Raw genomic sequence first — 19,972 nt, forward strand, 5'->3', positions numbered from 1 at the left:
TACTGCAGACATGTTTTCCTGGATTACAATGGCATCCTGAAGCTCCCACATGCTCCAGCTATGACACATCAGCTGTCCTGCCATCCTTGATGTGTTTTAATTAACTACTTAATTATTTTATTCAATTAATTATTTTCCTTTTTAATATATTTTACTAACCTTACCACCATTTCTTATTTTATTTTAAATCTTAGGAATAGAATAGACCTCAATCACTTACCAAACAGCTAGCTTCTTCCCCTGTAGTATAGTAAGAACCAATTCCCACAGGGTGATAAAGTTAGAAAAGAAAAGGAGCACCTCCTTCCCCTCTTCACCCAACTCCCTCGCTCACCCAACTCCCAGCACTCTTGTTCAAATGTGACTTTTCAGAAGAATGAGAGGTGATCTTATTGAAACATATAAGATACATAACGATACAGGCCCAACCTGTCCAACCTTTCTCTTATGATATCCCTTTCATCCCAGGTATCAGTTAAGTGAACCTTTTCTGGACTGCTTCTAAAGCAATTATGTTCTTTCTTAAATAAGGAGACCAAAACTGCACACAGTACTCTAGATGTGATCTCATCAATGCGCTGTAAAACTGCAGCAAAGCATTCCCTACTTTTATATGTCCATTCCCCTGGCAATAATCAGCAACATTCAATTTGCCTTCCTAGTCATTTGCTGTACCTGGATACTGGCTTTTTGTGATCCACGTACCAGGGCACCCAGATTCCTCTGTTCCACAGATTTCTGCAATATCTCTCCACTTAATATATGCTTTTTTATTCTTCCTGCCAAAGTGGACAACCTCACATTTTCAGGCTGAAGTGATTCACGGTCAGCTTGCTACCATGGAAGTTTAGACTACTCTCATGCAAGCTCAGCTTGATGCTACATAAGCTCAGACTGCTGCCATCATAGCTGCTGATACCAGTGGACAAAGACACTTGCAGGGCATCACAGCAGTCCAAAAATCTGTCTTTACTTGGATTGCTGAGGTGCCACCCCAGGGAAATGGCACTGGCTCTGTGGAAAAGAAACTTGCTATCCTCTCTCAACATGACAGCATTTGACCTTCCACTTTAGACCCTCCTCTATTGCCCATGCTGAGATGGCGCAGTCAGAAGCCAGGCCTTCCAGGTCCAGATTTTCTCAAGGGCATCCTGGAATTATACTATAGAATGGTTACAGCAGAGAAGAAGGCCATTTTGCCCATCGTGTCCACGTTGACTCTCTACAGGAGCAATTCATCCAGTGCCATTCCCCCACCTTTTCCATGCAGCTCTGCAAATGTTTCCTTTTCAGATAATGATTCAATTTCCTTTGGGTGCCATGATTGAATCTACCTCCATGACAGTCTCAGGCGGTGCATTCCAGATCCTAACCACTCACTCATGTCGCTATTGCTTCTTTTGCCAATTTCCTTAAATCTGTGCCCTCTGGTTCTCAATCCTTCCACCAATGCAAACATTTTCTCTCTATTTACTCTGTACGCTCCCCTCATGATTTTGGAATACCTCTCAACCTTTTCTTCTCTAAGGAGAATGGCCCCAGCTTCTCCAATCTACATAACTGAAGTTCCTTATCCTTGGAATCAGTCTCATGAATCTTCTCTGCATTCTCTCTCATGCCTTCACATCATTCCTAAAGTGTGGTGTCCAGAACTGGATGCAATACTTCAGCTGAGGCCAAATCAGCATTTTATACAAGTTTATCATGACTCCTTTGCTTTTGTACTCCATGGTCCTATTTATAAAGCCGAGGGTCTTGTATGCTTTATTAACCGGCTCTCAACCTGTTCTTCCATTCTTCCACCTTCAATGATTTGTGCACACATACCCAGGGCCCTCTGCTCCCCAACTAGAAGTCAGCAATCTTCTATCAGCCAAGCTGCAGCTGCTGATGTAGCACCGCGTGGGAGCACTAGGACATGCACCAGCACACGGAAAACAAGCACTATGGGAGTGCAGAAAGGTGATTAGTTGACATGCAATATGGCATAGTTTGATTTATAAATTTGGTTTGTAATGTTTATTTTATATTGGCTTATATTTTTGAATTGTGGTCAAATTGTCCCTGTGATAGTCAACAACAGAGAAAAGGTAAGTTGTGGGACTGTTGGTGAATTGGTATCGCATTCAGATAAGTTGCTCAGGAGCAGCCTGTTCAGAAAGGGTATAAAATGGTCCTCTTCCTCAGTTGGCGGCAAGGGCTGAGTTCTCATGATGGTGACATAGTGCAGCACACAGCAGATCACTAGGAATCTTGACAGCTGCTTTATTAAGCACTGCAGGTTTCCTCCAGAATGGTTCAGGCAGCGTAAGTGCTGTTTCGACATGCCAATTGTCTGCTCTATCAGCTTGGGACAGCTTGGCTTTCATTGTATGTATGCTACCTACGTGTGCAGCAGATCATAAGCCATGTTATCAATGGATCACCCTTGTCACCCAATAGTGACTCTCTGGTTTGTCGTAGTAGCTCAAATACAGATGTCACAGCAAACTGCTGTTGAATGAAGGCAATGTGACTGCTGCTGGGAGACCGAGTATTGACTTACATGATTCTCTGCCTGTTGTCACATCCCAGCTAGAGGTTAAGGAAGTGGAATCGCATTTGGTTGCAGTACATCTCAGAGCTGACATGCAGAGCAATATGTGGAGAGTCAATGGCACCACGCAGTATGGGGAAACCCGCAATCCTCACAAAGCCTTGTACTCACTCTGCCTCTTTCTCTCTAGAAATCCAGAGCCTCAGTGACCTCCCTTATGTAAAAGTGGACAACAAACTGGGAGATTTTGCAAATAACTCCAGCTTCAGCCCAGAATGAGCCCAATGCATAAAAGAAAAATAAAATTATAAAAGGCATCAAAGTTCACATTCACAGCCACTGGTAATGTTGTCCACATCTTGCTCTGAGTTTGCAATTGTGGTTGCAGATTTCAGTGTGGATGTCTTTAAAGAAGCACAGATTTTGACATAGCGTTCCTTGCTGGGGTTCGGGAGAGAAAGAGAAATGCTTCAAGGTCTCCTGCTGAGAAGCTTTCTCACCTCCCTCTCCCAGTAGCTTGTCCTTCTGTGTGTCACCTCTGCTCCTACTCTCTGTCATGCTATAGTTCAAGGGACTGCACATTACTGGACCCATGTTGGGAGTGAGTGGTTTGTACAAAAGTTCTGAAGTCAGGACAAGGTCCTTCAGCATGTACAATACCAGTCCCTGTAAACTTCAGCAACTTGAAAGGACACTAAAAATCATCAAACACTTCTATAATTGTAGCAACAGCCAGTAGAAATTGGTCAATAACTAACTTGTAAGAAATTGATGATCCCTTAAATAGTGCTGGTAGGTTTCCTTCCTGCTGCTGAACGTGTGTTCAGCTATGGTGCTTAAGAGATGATGTTAGCTGAACACTGAGCTCCAAAATGGCAGTGCTATCATCAAATCATCGTTACATGCTGATTGATGCTGAGATCAGTCTACCCTAGATACATCTGGCAGACAATCCCTGCACACATAGTAATACCCCTACAAAAATGGCATCAGGCGCAGCTCACACCAGAGGTCTGTGTGGACATGAATTTGGCATCAAAACAGCACTCTGTGTGCCAGGAAAATGGATGCCAAGAAACTGAATTTTGCTGCCAAGCATTTTTCATCAGAGTATCTGCTCCACCGCCTATGAGTAATCTGGTTTTAAATGATTGAAAATGGCTTTAAAAAGAAAACTACAGAACAATTTACTAGTTGAAGTCATATACAGTAGAGTTTGAGTGAATTAATTTTATTAAATATCTAAACATGATTAACTTTAGTTGATGTAACATTGTACAGTCCTGAAGCTTACCTGGACATTGGCGAAGTCTACACGATTGAGGTCACTGAGCATCTGGTTAATTTGAGATGTGTTTTGCAGCACAGCTCGAGCAGCTTGAGCTAAATGATTGAGGGACGTATATCTACGCAGTGTCTGAGCAAAGGCACTTACAGCTCCAACCTATCAGAAAACAGGTGGAAATATGAAGAAAGTTATAGCAATTGGGTCTTGAAATGATGATTGGATTGTTTGTATCTTTGAATATTTCTTCTGTGGCTGGTTGGATTGAGGTTGGGATGGACGGAAAGAGGAAAGGAAGGAGGGAGGAAGGAATGAAAGGAGGGAGGCAGGGCAGGACAGCAGAAGTGATAGAAGGGTGGATGGATTGAGGGATGGATGGATGAAAGAAGGGAAGGTTGGTTGGAGGGACGGTTGATGGAGAGAGGGATGGATCGAGGGATGGATGAAAGGAATGAGGGATTGACGGATGGAGGAAGGGATGGATGGAAGAAGGGAGAGTTGGTTAGATGGAGGGTTGATAGAGGGAGGGAGGAAGGGAAGGAGGGATGGATATAGGGATGCATGAAGGGAGGGATGGGTGGATGGAGGAAGGAAGTAAGGGATGGACGGATGGAGGGATGGATGGGAGTGATGGATACCGGGATGTATGGGGGGAGGGATGGAGAGATGGATGGAGGACTTGCATTTATATAGTACCTTTCATGGCCTCAGGAAATCCCAATGCTCTCTGCAGCTAATTAAGTATTTTTCAATTGTAGTCACTGTTCTAATGTAGGAAATGCTGCAGCCAATTGACACACAGCAATATGATAATGGCCAGATAATCTGTTTTTAGCGATGTTAATTGATGAATATATATTGGCCATATCAGCAGGTATACTGCCCTGCAAGTCTTCAAAATACTGCGTGGGATCTTTTACATCTACCTGAGAGAGCAGGTGAGGCCTCAGTTTAAAGTCTCATTCAAAAGTTGGCACCTCCAACAGTGCAGTATTGCACTCAAGTATCTTATTTTTGCTCATGAATCTGAAACCAACAACCTTCTGACTCAGAGATGAGAACGTTACCAACTGAGCCACAGCTGACATAATACGATGGGAATAATTTGATCCTGTGTACACGTGTTTAATGCCAATTTTAGTGCATTTATATTGTGCACAGTAAGAATGCTCCCTCCTAACCCTGAAGTTCCTTCATTTTGGAAAGCCAGCTGAATTTAAGAAAAAACCACAGACTGCCATTGTTTTGTTTGGTCTTGACTCTGAATATCTGCATTTTTTTTTAAAAGAGTGGTTCTCATCAAAACTGGGATAGGAAACCAGCGTGAGAACAGATCAAAAAATGAAAATTGAAATAAAAGGAATGAATATCCAAAGCCACCATAATCCTTAACTCCCTTCTCAACATTATTTGTGTTTTGATTCAACATTATAATTCTATCCTCCAACAGTCAAAGCAAACTTTTAGCATACAGATGGGGCAATTCACACATTACTTTACATCCATTTTAATGTGTTTATCTTGGAAAATGAAAATGAACTGCGATAGGTCTGAAGCGATAGGTCCTTGTGCGTAATGCACCAGAAGGCAGTGATGTGTTGTGAAATAAAATAAGATGGAAAGCAAGTATATCACTGTGAACCCTATCATGATAATAAACTGAATAATGGGAATACACACAGCCTCAAAGCACAAAAACCATATTAGAACTCAATCTCTGTATAGGATAACAAGGAGCTATTCCAGAGAATTCAATGGAGAAAGAAAATATCAGGAACTAAAAGCCCAGCCACCTTCAAACCAAAAAAATACTCTAGCAAAAGATATCAAACCATTCCCCATCTGCCATTCTCAGATGAATGTAAAAAGAACATAAGAAATATTAGCAGGAGTAGGCAAGTCGGCCCCTCAAGCCTGCTCCACAATTCAATAAAACCACGGTTGATCTGATTGTCGCCATAGCTCCACTTTTCTGCCTGCCTCCCATAATCCTTAACTCCCTTGTCAATTAAATATTTGCCTAACTCAGCCTTGAATATATTCAATGATCCATCCTCTACTGCTCGCTGAGGAAGAGAATTCCAAACACTTACGATCCTCAGAGAAGAAATTCCTCCTAATCTCTGTATTAAATGGGAGACACCTTATTTTTAAACCTTGCCTTTGTTACAAGCCTCCATTATTTCTTGATGTATACTCTGTCCCACTATGTAGTTAGTTAGGAGGCCTGTAAGTTACTCACAGCAGTGACTTCATTCCTTTGCTATTTCTTATCTCTACCCAAACTGATTCTACCCTTGATTTTCTGAACCAAGGTCATTTCTCACTATTGGACTGATCTCGTCCTTTATTAACCAAGCCACCCTACCTCCTATTCTTTTCTTCCTGTCCTTCCAAAATGTCAAATACCCTTAAATATTCAGGTCCCAGCCCAGGTCACTTTGCAACCACATCTCTGTAATGGCTATCATATCATATTCATTTATTTCTTATTACGCTATCAATTCATCCATCTTCTTATGAATGCTGCAAGCATTCCTCCACCAAACAATGCCACCAAATACACACCCAAACCACCACCCGCTCCCACCAAACACTACCATAACAACGCAAAACCAAAAACCTTCCTCAGATACCACCAAAAACAGATTACCTGGTCACTAATTTACTTACTGTTGTCGGACTAAGCTGTGCACAGATTGGCTGCCACATTTGGTTACATAAGAACAATGACTAATAGTGGACCATTTTCTGTCAAGTGTTACTAGACACTCTGAGGACTGAAAAGTATGAAATAAATAAAAAATTATTTATTCCTCTTTGCTAATGGCTACTTGCAAGATATGCGATTTGACATAATAACAGGGTATAACTTAGTTAACGGGAAAAACTGAATTTGTCATAGTTCCTAAATACTTCGGCATAAATAAAATAATCACCTGGATCTGGCATGTCGGAGGCAAGAATTATTAAGAATTCTGGTTTCATGTATAGTCATAGAGTCATTATGCATAGGAGGAGGCCATTTGGTCCATCAAATCCATGCTGGCTCTCCGTAGAGTAATCCAATCAGTTTCATTTCCCCACTCTATCCTCGTAGTCCTGAAAATTTATTTCTCTCAAGTGCCCATCCAATTTCCTTTCGAAATGATTCATCATTTCTGCTTTCAACACCCTTGTAGACACTAGATCATTAACGTTCTGCGTTTAAACGCTTTTTCTCATATTCCCCCAGTATCACTTGCCCAAAACACGAAGGGTGATCCGTCCTAGATTTGCACCAAGTGAGGTAGCGGATGGAAAAAAACCCATTTTATCCGCCGACCACAATAGCGGCTTTTCACATCTTATTGTCTCAATTCCATTTCATTAATCAATCATTCCTGGGAAACGCGCCATTTCGATGGCCACCCAGTGCCAAAAGAGGGTGAATGGTCTCATCCATTCTGTCAGGGTAAGTCACGCTTTTCATCACTTTCAACTCACACGCTCACAAACCCATCACATTACCACAGGGATCTCACATCTCTAGTGACACTGCCACAAACTCTCACACACACGCTCACATCTCCATCAGGCTCATATCCTCTTGAGCTTGCAGCCTCATCTCGTACATGGCTTCACTCACTACACCAAACATTCCATGCAGTGCCATGCTCACACTCTCTCCATCTGTTTTCATGCAGGAGAAACGCAAAGCAGCAGGGCAAGGTCCCAGAAAACTGGGTGAGGGGGTGGGGAGAGAAGGTAGTGGCCCACATTAGGCGCCTCACTCATTTTGAGGGGTGTGCCAACACACTCACTAGTGAGGATGTGGGCCATGCCTGCAGCAATGGTGAGGTCGGCGGTGAACACCCATATGAGGATACTGCATCTCATCATCCCTCTCAACGCAACTCCAGCTTTTCACTCTGCTGCCATGCACTAATTATCTCTACTTTGGTTCACAGGGAGCTCTGCCAAGCCACCGATGCCCTCAGCCAGCCAGTCCCTCAGCTCCATCCAGGTCCTCACCTCCAGCCAAGAGGACACCTCCTCCATTGAAGACCTGGAAATAACCAGCCTGGAAGATCCATCACAGCACTTACCCACACCCTCCAACAGCGCAAGACACACACCTTGGTGGGACCTAGATCTAGACCAGGCTCGGGTTCACAATTTGGTGGTCACCGCATGGACATGTGTCCCCAGCAGGAGGAGTTAAGTTCAGCTGAGCTCCCTGGCATTCGGAGGGCTGTTGGGGAAGAGGCATCTTCGAGGTCCGAGTCAGATGATCAGCCTCTGGATTCGGCCTTCCAACTCATATTGGAGAGTCAGCAGCAGGCAGGGGAACATCACACGGTGCTGTTGGAAGCCCTTAACAGAGTGGCATGTGGGTCAAAGGAGTGCGTCTGCTTGCTCTCTGGTGGAGTGGTGCCCACATGTACGCATATGGAAGTCTCCATGGGAAAGATGGCGGATGCCAAAGAGCCCCTGGTCCAGCAGAACGCAAAGATGCGTGCAGAACTGCACTCCATTGCGGTAGCCATGAGTGACCTCCTGCAGTGGCAACACAAGAGGGAAACGTGGCAGTTTGACATCTCTCCAGGTGCTCCTTCCCCTCAAGGAGTCAGGCTGGGGCCCTCGGGCACCCAAGGGAGGAGGAGCAGCAGCTGGACATCCTGGGTCATCCACTGAGGAATTTCAGAGACTGTCTGCTCCCTCCGAGTCCCCTTTGCCTGTGACTCCCTCAACCTCGTCCTCTGTCAACGCAGAGGGAGCAGCTGGCCCACAGGAGGTCAGACAAAGCAAGCTGGGGCCCCCAAAGCCTCGGCTCACCGGAGGACCCAAGCCAAAGTCATCAGAGGCAACAGGGCCAACCATTGCACAGGCTGTCTTCACCCCTGCTGTGGATGTCAGGGCAGCACCTAGAAGAGTTAGGCCTAGAAAAATTAAGAAATTCTGATCACAAGTGGTTGCACAGGTCAACACATTTTGTCACTTTATAATCTGAAAACATATTCACTTTCACTGAATAATGTGTAATGGTGTCTTTCAGCTTCACTTACAGGCTTCGTGAGTCCTCCACATGCACACCCCCCCCCCCCCCCCCCCCCCCCCCACCCCCACCACCCTTAGAGTTCAGCTGTATGCAGCTGACCCATGAGTGACTCTGGAGGGAGAAGTATGTGTGTGGCAGGGCCTTTCAGAACCTCATTCAAGCATTTTCCCACGTGTGCAGATCCTCCCCCCATGACACTTGTCTCAATGTCCTAAACATTTTTAATGCTGCTGGCTGGGGTTTTCTTTCAGTTGTCCATCTGAGCTGACCTGCACCTCCACCCACCCAATGATCACACTCCCATGCAGCACCTATTCCCACCCCAGTGAAGTTGGCTCTTCCCCTGTTAATTATTCTTACTCTGGATAGCCCATTGTCCTTTTCTACAATCATCCTAAACATAATGATACAATGACCACTGTCTCCTAAATGTTCCTCCACTGGCACTTGATCTACTTGGCTCACCTCATTTCCAAGAACCAGGTCTAGTAGTGCCTCCTTTCTTGCTGGACTGTACACAAACTGGTGTGGAAAATTCCCCTGAACACACTCTAAGAACTCTTTCCCCTCTGCCCTTTACACTACCACTATCCCAGTCTATATCCAGGTAATTAAAGTCCCCCATAATAACTACTCTATAATGTTTGCACCTCTCTAATTTCCCTGCAGATTTGTTCCTCTACATCTTTGCCACTAGTTGGTGGCCTATAGACTACACCGAGCAATGTAATTGCACCCTCTTAGCTCTAGCCAGATTGATTATATCCTTGAACCCTCTGAGACATCCTCTTTCTCCAGCACTGCAGTACTCTCCTTAACCAATACAGCCATCCCTCCCCCTTTCTTCCTGTCCTATCATTCCTGAACACCTAGGGCAAAACTTTTAGCTCAGCAGGTGCGCACCCAATCCACTCGAGCATAAAATGATGTGCGTTAACATCAGGTAAGCGTCCCAACGTCAATGTGCAATCGCACGATATTTCGGTTGGCGGACGCGGGAATCAGCAGCATATCCGCCGACACATAGGGGCAGGGGGCATGGCTGAGGTATCAAATTAACACTTTGCATTTGTCTTTACCAAGGAAGCAGGTGCTACCCAGTGACAGAGGAGGAAACTCTGTTAATAGAAGGGTTCAAAATTGATAAGGAGGTGGTATTGGATAAACTGTTGGTACTTAAAGTTGTCAAGGCACCGGGACCAGATAAGATGCATCCAAGGATATTGAAGGAATTGAAAGTGGAAATTGCAGGGGCACTGGCCACAATAATCTCAGCTCCAGGACATCACTGCAGGAGCTCCTCAGGATAGTGTCCTGGGCCCAACCATCTTCAGCTGCTTCTTCAATGACCTTCCTTCCATCATAAGGTTAGAAGTGGGGGCATTCGTTGATGATTGTACGATGTTCAGCACCATTCGTGACTCCTCAGATACTGAAGCTGTCCATATCCAAATGCAGCAAGACCTGTATAATATCCAGGCTTGGGTTGACAAGTTGCAAGAAACATTCGCGCCACACAAATGTCAGGCAATGACCATCTCCAACAAGAGAGAATCCAACCATCACTCCTTGATGTTCAATGGCATCATCACTGAATCCCCCACTATCAACATCCTGGAGGTAACCATTGACCAGAAACTAAACTGGACTAGCCATATAAATACTGTGGCTACAAGAACAGGTCAGAGGCTAGGAATCGTGTGACAAGTAACTCACATCCTGACTCCCCAAAGCCTGTTCACCATCTACAAGGCACAACTCAGGGGTGTGATGGAATACTCGCCACTTGCCTGGATGAGTGCAGCTCCCACAACACTCAAGAAGCTTGACACCATCCAGGACAAAGTAACACCCTTGATTAGCACCACATTCACAAACATTCACTCCTTCCACCACCGCCGCACAGTAGCAGCAGTGTGTACCACCTACAAGCTGCACTGCTGGAATTCACCAAGGCTCCTTAGACAGCACCATCCAAACCCATGACCACCACCATCTAGAAGGACAAGGGCAGCAGATAGATGGGAACACCACCACCTAGAAGTTCCCCTCCAATTCACTCACCATCCTTACTTGGTAATATATCACCGTTTCTTCCCTGTCACTGGGTCAAAATCCTGGAACTCACTCCCTAACAGCACTGTGGGTGTATCTATACCACATGGACTGCAGCGAATCAAGAAGGCAGCTCACCACAATCTTCTCAAGGGCAATTAGGGATGGGCAATAAATGCTGGCCCAGCCAGCGAAGCCCGCATCCAATGAATGAATAAAAGAAAATGTTTCAGCCTTCCCTAGACTCAGGGAAGGTGCCAGAGGACTGGAGAATTGCAAACATTACGCCCCTGTTGTAAGAATAAGCCCAGCAATTACAGACCAGTCAGTTTAACTTCAGTGGTGGGGAAGCTTTCAGAAACAATTATTCGGGATAGAATTAATAGTGACGTGGAAAAATGTGGGTTGGTTAGGAAGATTTCTTAAGGGAAAATCATGCTTACCTAACTTTCTGGAGTTTTTTGACGAGGTAATAAAGAGGGTTGATGAAGGTAATTCTGTTGATGTGGTGTACATGGACTTCCTAAAGTCATTTGATGCAGTGCCGCACAACAAATTTGTGAGAAAAATTATAGCTCATGGAATAAAATAGACAGTAGCATCGCGGATACAAAATTGGCTGAGTAATAGGAAACAATGAGTAATGGTTAATGGATATTTTTTGGGCTGGTGCAAGGTTTGTTGTAGAGTTTCCCAGGGTTCGGTATTGGGTCCCTTGCTTTTCTTGATATATATTAATAATCTAGATCTTGGTGTGCAGGGAACAATTACAAAATTTGCAGATGATACAAAACTTGGAGGCATTGTAATCTGTGAGGAGGACAGCGTAGAACTTCAAAAGGACATAGACAAGTTGGTGGTGTGCATTGGAGAGAGTGCAGAAAAGGTTTACAAAAATGGTTTCAGGGATGAGAAACTTCAGTTCTGAAGACAGATTGGAGAAGTTGGGACTGCTCTCCTTGGAGAGGAGAAGGCTAAGAGGAGATTTGATAGACGTATTCAAAATCATGATGGGGCTGGACAGAGTAGATAGGGAGAAACTGTGCACACTTGTAAAAGCATTGAGAACGTGAAGACATAGACTTAAAGTGATTTACAAAAGAAGCCAATGCATGTGGGGAAAAAACTTTTTCACAGAGCGAGTGGTTTGGGTCTGGAATGCACAGCCTGGAAGTGTGTTGGAGACAGGTTCAATCAAGGCATTCAAGAGGGCTTTAGGTGATTATTTAAATGGAAACAACGTGCAGGGTTACGTGGAAAAGGCAGGAGAATTGCCCTGAGTCATAATGCTCATTCGGTGAGCTGGTACAGACACGATGAGCTGAATGGCCTCATCCTGCACCATAACAATTCTGTGATTCTGTAAAAATGCCATATTCTTGTATACCTCTATCAAATCTCCCCTCAAGCTCCTTTGCTCCAAGGAGAACCACCCCAGATTCTCCAACCTAACCTTGTAGCTAAAATCCCTCATTCTGCTAAAACTTCTCTGCACCCTCTCAAGGGCCCTCACATGCTTCCTAAAGTGTGGTGACCGAATTGGACACATTACTCTAGTTGTTGCCCATCCACAGCTTGAAATAGAATCAGCATAACATATGAAGCCCAAGCTTTGCTAACTACTCTCTCAATATGTCCCATCACCTTCAAAGATCTACGCTCACGAACCACTGTACGCTCTTTAGAAGTATGCCATTTAGTCTATTTTGCCTCTCTTTATCCTGTCTGCCAAATGCATCATCTTACAGGAGACAGTGGCGTAGTAGTAATGTCACTGGACCAGTAATCCAGAAGCTCAGACTATTGTTCTGGGGACACCGATTAGAATCCCACCACGGTAGCTGGTGGAATTTAAATTCAGTTAATAAACCTGGAATTAAAAAGCTAGCCTTGTTAATAGATGTCGATTGTCGTAAGAACTCATTTGGTTCACTAATGTCCTTTAGGGAAAGAAATCTGCCATCCTTACCTGGTCAGGCCTACATGTGACTCCAGACTCACAGCAATGTGGCTGACCATAAAATGGCCTAGCAAGCCACTCAGTTGTATCAAACCACTACAAAGTCTACAAAAAAGAATGAAACTGAATGGATAGCCCCGGCATTGACCTCGGCACCGGAAACGACAATGGGAAACCCAGCCCTGTCAATGCTGCAAATTCCTCCTTACTAACATTTGGGGGCTTATGCCAAAATTGGGTGAGCTGTCCCACAGACCAGTCAACAGCCTGACACAGTCATTCTCATGGAATCATACCTTACAGGTAATGGGCAGGAATTTTGTGTCATTGAGCAGGCACAGCGACCGGGCCCAGGAGTGGCCGGGCAACAGCCCGCTGCCTGTGATCGGCCCCCAACCGCGATTTCACGCTGGCTGCCAATTAACAGCCAGCCAGCGTGAAAGCTCAGCAATGCTGGGCTCGGGGCAGGAGGACAGCAAGCGCAAAAGTCTGCGCATGTGTGGGGGACGCGCACTGAAAGCTCCCTGAAGGCAGGGAGCTGCGTCAGGGAGCTGAAGGATTTTAAAATCAAGAATAGGGAATTTGAAAACGTGAAAAAATATCCCTACATAGGACTCACTCACATGAACAAAGACATAGTAAACATTCTGTTAAAACACTTTTATTTTTCAAAATTAATGCTGGAAATCTCATTCCGCCCGTGGATGAGGTTTCCTCAAAACTGCAAAGGTCGCCTGGCCGATTTGCCGGCCCACCAACCGTAAGGTTGGATGGGCAGCGAAAAAAGTATTTAATTATTTGATCAATGGCCTTAATAGGTCTCTTAATTGTCAGCTGGTGTGCTGACAACCGAAATACTGCGCAAGTGTGCGATGACGTCGGGACGCTCACCCAACGTCATGCGTGCTATTTTACATCCGATCGGGTCGGGCATATGCCTGCCTGCGGGGCGTAAAATTCTGCCCAATGTCCCAGACACTATCGTCACCATCCCTGACAGGACACATCCATCAGAGGTGGCAGCACAGTGGTATAAAGTCTGGAGGGAACTGCCATAGGAGTTCTCAACATTGACTCTGGACCCCATGACGTCTCATGGTGTCAGGTCAAACATGGGCAAGGAAATCTTCTGCTGATTACTACTTACCATGCCCCTTCAGCTAATGAATCAGTGCTACTCCATGGTGAACATCATTTGAAGTAAGCACTTGAGGGTGGCAAGGGCACAGAATGTAATCCGGGTGGAAGACTTCCACGTCCAGCACCAAGAGTGGTTTGGTAGCACCGCTGCTGACCGAGCTGGCCATGGTTGACTCTTAAATGGCCTAAAGGACGTAGCTGCTAGACTGGGTCTGTGGCAGATAGTGAGGGAACCAACAAGAGGGAAAAACTTACTTGACCTCGCCCTCACCAATCTACCTTTCGCAGATGCATATGTCCATGACAGTATTCGTAGAGGTGACCACCGCATAGTGTAAAAGTAGGGAAGTGTTGTAGATATACAGGGCCTTAGTTAGACACAGCTGGAATATTGTGTACAGTTTTTGTCTCCTTACTTAAGGAAGTATATAACTGCATTAGCAGTTCAGAGACGGTTCACTCGACTGATTCCCGGGATGGGGTGGGGGGGTGGGGGGCGTTATCTTTTAAGCAACGGTTGAGCAGGTTGTGTCTATTCCCATTTAAAGTTTAGAAGAATGAAAGGTGATCTTATTGAAACACCTAAGATCCTGAGGGGACTTGACTGAGGGGATGCTGAGAGGCTGTTTCCCCTGTGGGAGAGTTTAGAACCAGAGGGCACGGTTTAAAAATTAGGAGTATCCCATTTAAGGTTGAGATGAGGAGAAATTTTTTTCTCTCAAAGGATTATTAGCCTGTGGAATTCTCTTGCCCAGAGAGCAGTGGAGGCTGGGACATTGAATACTTGCAAGCAGAGCTCGATAGATTTTTGATCGACAAGGGAATCGAGGGTTATGGCAGACGGACAGGAAAGTGGAGCTGAGGCCACAATCAGATCAGCCATGTTCTTATCGAATTGTGGAGGATGCTCGAGGGGTCAAATGGCCTATTCCTGTTCCTAATTCTTGGGTTCTTGTGTTTTAATCTAATACTATCCTTAACTTCTGCAGTAAGCCACTGATGGATTTTTCTTGCTAAATTTGTGTTTTTTAATGGAATGTATTTTTATTGAACATTTTGATTTGCTTCTTTAAATGTTTCCCATTGTTCATTTAATACCATACCTTTTAGTGTATTTATCCAATCAACCTTCCCTCGCTCTACCCTCATACCTATGTAGTTTGCTTTGCTTAAGTTTAAACTTTCAATTTGGAACTGGAATTTGTCGCTTTCAAATTTAATATGGAATGCAACTGTATCATGATCACTTTTTCCAAGCAGATCTTTTACTATGAGGCGTACTTTATTTTCCAATCACTTTGTAATCATCTCCCTGTAATGGTGATTGGATCTAAACCATTTATTTCTATCTGTGCCACTAGTTTATCTACCTTATTGTTAATGCTTTGCTCATTCAGATAAAGAATCTTTAATTTATTTCTTTTGCTGCTACTATTTGCATGACCTTATTTGTTGGTGCACCATTACCTTTAAACTCTCTGTCACTACCTGTCCCAATTTGCTGTCTCTACTCAAACCGCTTCCATAGTCGCTACTTTCTTTGTAGATTTTTAACTCTGCCTTTACCTGAACCTTCCACTCCCATGATCCCACATACCCGTCTTTTAGTTTAAAGCCCTATCCAGTGCCTTGGTTATACAATTCACCAGATCATTGATCTTAGCCCAGTTTTAGTGGAGCCCATCCCAATGGACAGCTCCTTCTTTTCCCGGTACTGGCCCCATGAATTGAAACCGCTTCTTCCCACACCACTCTTTGAGCCACATGTTTAATTCTTTAATCTGCTTGATCCTATGCCAATTGGCATGTGGCTTAGGTAACAATCCAGAGATCATTACCTTTGAGGTTCTGCATTTTGATTTGGAGCCTAACTCCTCAAACTCTCTCAGCAGAACACCAGTCCTAGTTCTATCTATATTGGTGGTTCCTACATGGAACATAACAACTGGATCCTCCCCATCCCATTTCAAGGTTGTCTCCAACATGAGGACATCTCCATAACTCTGGCACCAGGCAGGCAACACAACCTTCGGAACTCCTGGTTGCCAGGCAAGAAAGGCCAGATTAACACCTATTCAGCATTTAGCAATATAGGATATCTAATGTATTATATAACAGAATGTTGCTCACATTCCTTGCTGAACAGCCTTAAAGCTTCAGTACTCTATTTAAACCAATCGGGACTGCAATTTATTTTAGTCTATGGCAATTCCGTTAGACTCACCTTGGTGCGAACCATTTGCTGTGGAATATTGTTCATGGCATTTGTTAGCCATCCTTCGAGGCTTTTTGCAAAATTGCGAACGGCTTGGGTCAAGGCACCTAACAATGGCAAGGTGAATAAAAATAAATGAATATAAATCAACAAGAAGTTCATCAAACATTTGCAGTTCTCACCTAAAGTCTCATCATTTAATGCCCTCTTTTCAGATTTTAGACACTGAAGAATTTTATAATTCAATTGAGGAAATATCACTAAGTGTGGAGAACTGGGTGGTGCTATGGGCTAGATACTGGCCTTTCACTACCTAGATCCAAATGCAGCCCAGGTAGGATGAAGTTTTCTCCATTTGATGGCTATAAAGGTTCAACATAAAGTGAATTTTGGCAGCCTCAATCCAGTTCTCAGGGGGCATAAATCTATGGCACAAACTGTTCATTTGACATTAACTAGCAATATTATTAAGAGCGCTCAGCACGCAAAATGAAAAAAAAAATGTCACACTGTTGGATTAAAGGGCAGTCTTTTCTGGCTCAGACATATTATTGGGGCAGAATTGCATAGACTTTGCTGGCTGTGCTATATATGACCTTAGCCAGTTTAATGCTGCCATGGGGTGAACACAAGAATTGGGAGTAGGCCTCTCGAGCCTGCTCCACCATTTGATAAGATGATAGCTGATCTGATTGTGGCCTCAACTCCACTCTCCTTTCTGCACTCCATTACCGTTGACTCTCTTGTCGATCAAAAATATATCTAACGCAGCCTTGAATATGCTTAACGATCCAGCCTCCACAGCTTTCTGGGGAAAAGTATTCCACAGACTGCGGGAGACCCCTAATTTTTAAATGGAGTCACCTAGTTCTAGTCTCTCTCATGAGGGGAAACATCCACCCTGTCAGTCCCCTCAGGATTTTATATGTTTCAATAAGATTACCTCTCATTCTTTCAAACTCCAATGGGTGTAGGCCCATTGCAGTCTCTCTTCATTCAAATAATAGACTGCCTTTCTATTCTTCCTACCAAAGTGGACAAGTTCGCATTTTCCCACATTATACTCCATTTGCCAATTTTTTGCCCACTCACTTAACATATCTAAATCCCTTTGTAGACCTTTTGTCCTCTTAAAAACTTACTTTCCTATCTTCGTGCTATCAAAAAACTTAGCTACCATACATTCAGTCCTTTCAGCCAAGTCACTGATATAGATTGTAAATAGTGAGGTTCCAGCGCTGATCCCCATGGCACTCTAGTAGTAATGCTTGTGAATTCAAAAATGACCCATTTAACCCTACTCTCTGCTTCCTCCCTCAGTCTGCAAGCATGATCCTACCCTTCTGGTTGTTTGCTATTTTAATTCACCACGTTGCTCTCATGTTCATACCTCTGTCCCTGGCCTGCTGCAATGTTCCAGTGAAGCTCAATGTGAGCTTGAGGAACAGCAACTCCAGATGAGGTACTTTTAAGCCTTTTGGACTCAACAGTGTATTCAATAACTTCAGCCCATAAACTCTGTCTACCATTTTGATTTGACTTTTTGCCCCCCAAGTGCCAATCTGCATCGTTTTCATGTTTTTGCTTTCAGACAATGCTATTCATTATCTTGCCATTGACACTCACTCTGGACCAGTGCTTTGTTTCTTTACTACAACCATTACCACTTCCTTTGCCTTTTGTTCCATGATAACTTTGTTATTATCTCACCCACCTTCTAATCTATCCTAGACCTTCCCTCTTATTCTACTTTCCCCTCCCCTCTTTCAACAGCATAAAACCTATCACATTTCTACCTCACTTCAGTTCCAAAGAATCATATTTGACTCAAAACGTTAACTCTTGCTCTTTCCACAGATGCTGCCAGACCTGAATCTTTCGAGCACTTAGTTTTTATTTCAGATTTCAAGCATCCATAGTATTTTACTTTTATGTTAGCTCTGTCTCTGAATTGTGAGACAGGATGAGCATAAATTTCCTCCAATTACTGGCAGCATTGGCAGAGAAGAAAAGAATTGACATTCGAGTCCTCATGACCCTTCCAAATAGAACAAGATTTCCCTACTCATCCATTCTAGTCCCCTTGCAATAAAGGCCAAATTCCATTTGCCTTCCTAATTACTTTCTGTACCTACATGCCAACTTTTTGCGATTCGTGTACAAGGACATTCAGATCCCTCTGAAATGCAGCATTCTGCTTTTCTATTCTTCATCACTTCATCATTTTTTCCCCACTTGCTTAACTTGTCTATATACCCTTTGCAGACTCTACGGACGGTATTTAATGAAGGTGATGAGGGTCTCACCCGCAGGCTGGAGAGCAAGTGGGAGCCCCAAGTCACTTCCCTTTGGGAAGATCCACTGATTTAAGTTCCAATCAGGCACCTAACTGGGCAGTTGCGGGCCTCCTCCAGGATCAAGGGCACAGGGACCAGAAGTCCCGCCGGCTGAGAGCTATCAGCCAATCAGAGACTGGCAGCTCTTCATTGCTCGGCAGCGCCACTGGGGAGGCAGTGGCTGCTACTAGTCCTATACTTACCCAAGGTCGAGGATCACCCATGGGCCGAGGCACAGGTGTATGATGACAGGAGGGGTGTCACAGGGTGGTGGTCGCGGGGCGAGGTCGGAGGCAAGGGCAGTGAGGTGGCTCTCAGCTGGCCTTCCTTTCCCAGTGCTGGGTCCCATGTTCCCTTTGAATGAGGGATTCCCCCTAGAAGCCCACAAGCAACTCTGACTGGATTTATGTTTTGAGCTTCCTGCATGGCGAATGCCTCACCTGCTGCTGGAAGAGACCCTTAAGAGGGCATTAATTGCCTATTTTGAGTGAGCGGGCCAATTAAGGCCCGCCCAGTGGCCTGCCCAACAGCTTCCTGTGCCGGGGGGGGGGAGGGAGAGAGGAGGAATCCCCAACTGTCAAAGTGCGCTTTTTTGCGCATGCGCACGAAAGAGCACACTGCTCCCTGAGGCAAAGTCCTGTCTCAAGGAGTTTACTGACAAATAAGTAAAAAAATAGAGAAATATTAAAATTATTAACATGTCTCCCTCATGTGACAATGTCACATGAGATGGGACATGTTAATAAGAAACACAAAGTTTATTAAATTTTTAAAAAACTTACATGAAACATCATCCCGCTAGTGGATGAAGTTTCATGAATAACATGGAGCCCGCTGGTGCTCCTAGCCTGCCGGCCAGCCTTAAGCTTGGACGGGGAGGGTCTTTAACAAGGTTAATTAGCCTGTCAGTGGCCTTAATTGGTCATTGACAGGTTGGCGGGCGGACAGCCGATTTCGCTGTCTGCCTGCCTTCCTGAAGATTTAATGGACTGGGATGACATCAGGGGTTCCTCTCGACATCATTCCGTGTCATTTTCCCTTCAGTGAGCGGGCCCCACCCCCAAATCGCCAAGGGGAAAATCCTGGCCAATTAGAATTTGCATTCAAAAAGGAAAATATGTATAAAGGAAGAGCAGGCTGTTGGTAAAGAGGGAGAGGGATTCTAAGATTTAATCCCCCAGCCTGTAAGCCTCAAGCCACTGTCTGCAAGGACCAGAGCTGAAAGAAACTTATTTTGAATGTCCAGTGTGCTTTGCCAGGGGACTATTTAAATATGTGTTTTACTGTTGCCTTAACAGAGGGTGTAACTGAGAGTCAGATTAATTAGGAGATTTTTTAAAAAGTTATTATCATGGTAATTTGTAGACATATGTATGTGCTTACAATCTTATAATTAATAAATGT

At 44.4% G+C, this 19,972-nt stretch overlaps 1 protein-coding gene across 1 annotated transcript in view; it reads right to left on the reverse strand.

Moving 5' to 3' along the window:
* rfx3 (regulatory factor X, 3 (influences HLA class II expression)) overlaps window positions 1–19,972 on the reverse strand; it is a 466,745-nt gene that overhangs the window by 54,847 nt on the left and 391,926 nt on the right. Inside the window, exons 17-18 of the mRNA XM_041185706.1 lie at window positions 16,242–16,339; window positions 3,831–3,980 (exon numbers count right to left, since the gene is read on the reverse strand). Of these exons, the coding sequence (XP_041041640.1) occupies window positions 3,831–3,980; window positions 16,242–16,339 (248 nt within the window). The remainder of the gene's footprint in view (window positions 1–3,830; window positions 3,981–16,241; window positions 16,340–19,972) is intronic.

Source organism: Carcharodon carcharias, chromosome 4, assembly GCF_017639515.1.
Source record: "Carcharodon carcharias isolate sCarCar2 chromosome 4, sCarCar2.pri, whole genome shotgun sequence".
In the NCBI taxonomy this organism is placed as follows: domain Eukaryota; kingdom Metazoa; phylum Chordata; class Chondrichthyes; order Lamniformes; family Lamnidae; genus Carcharodon; species Carcharodon carcharias.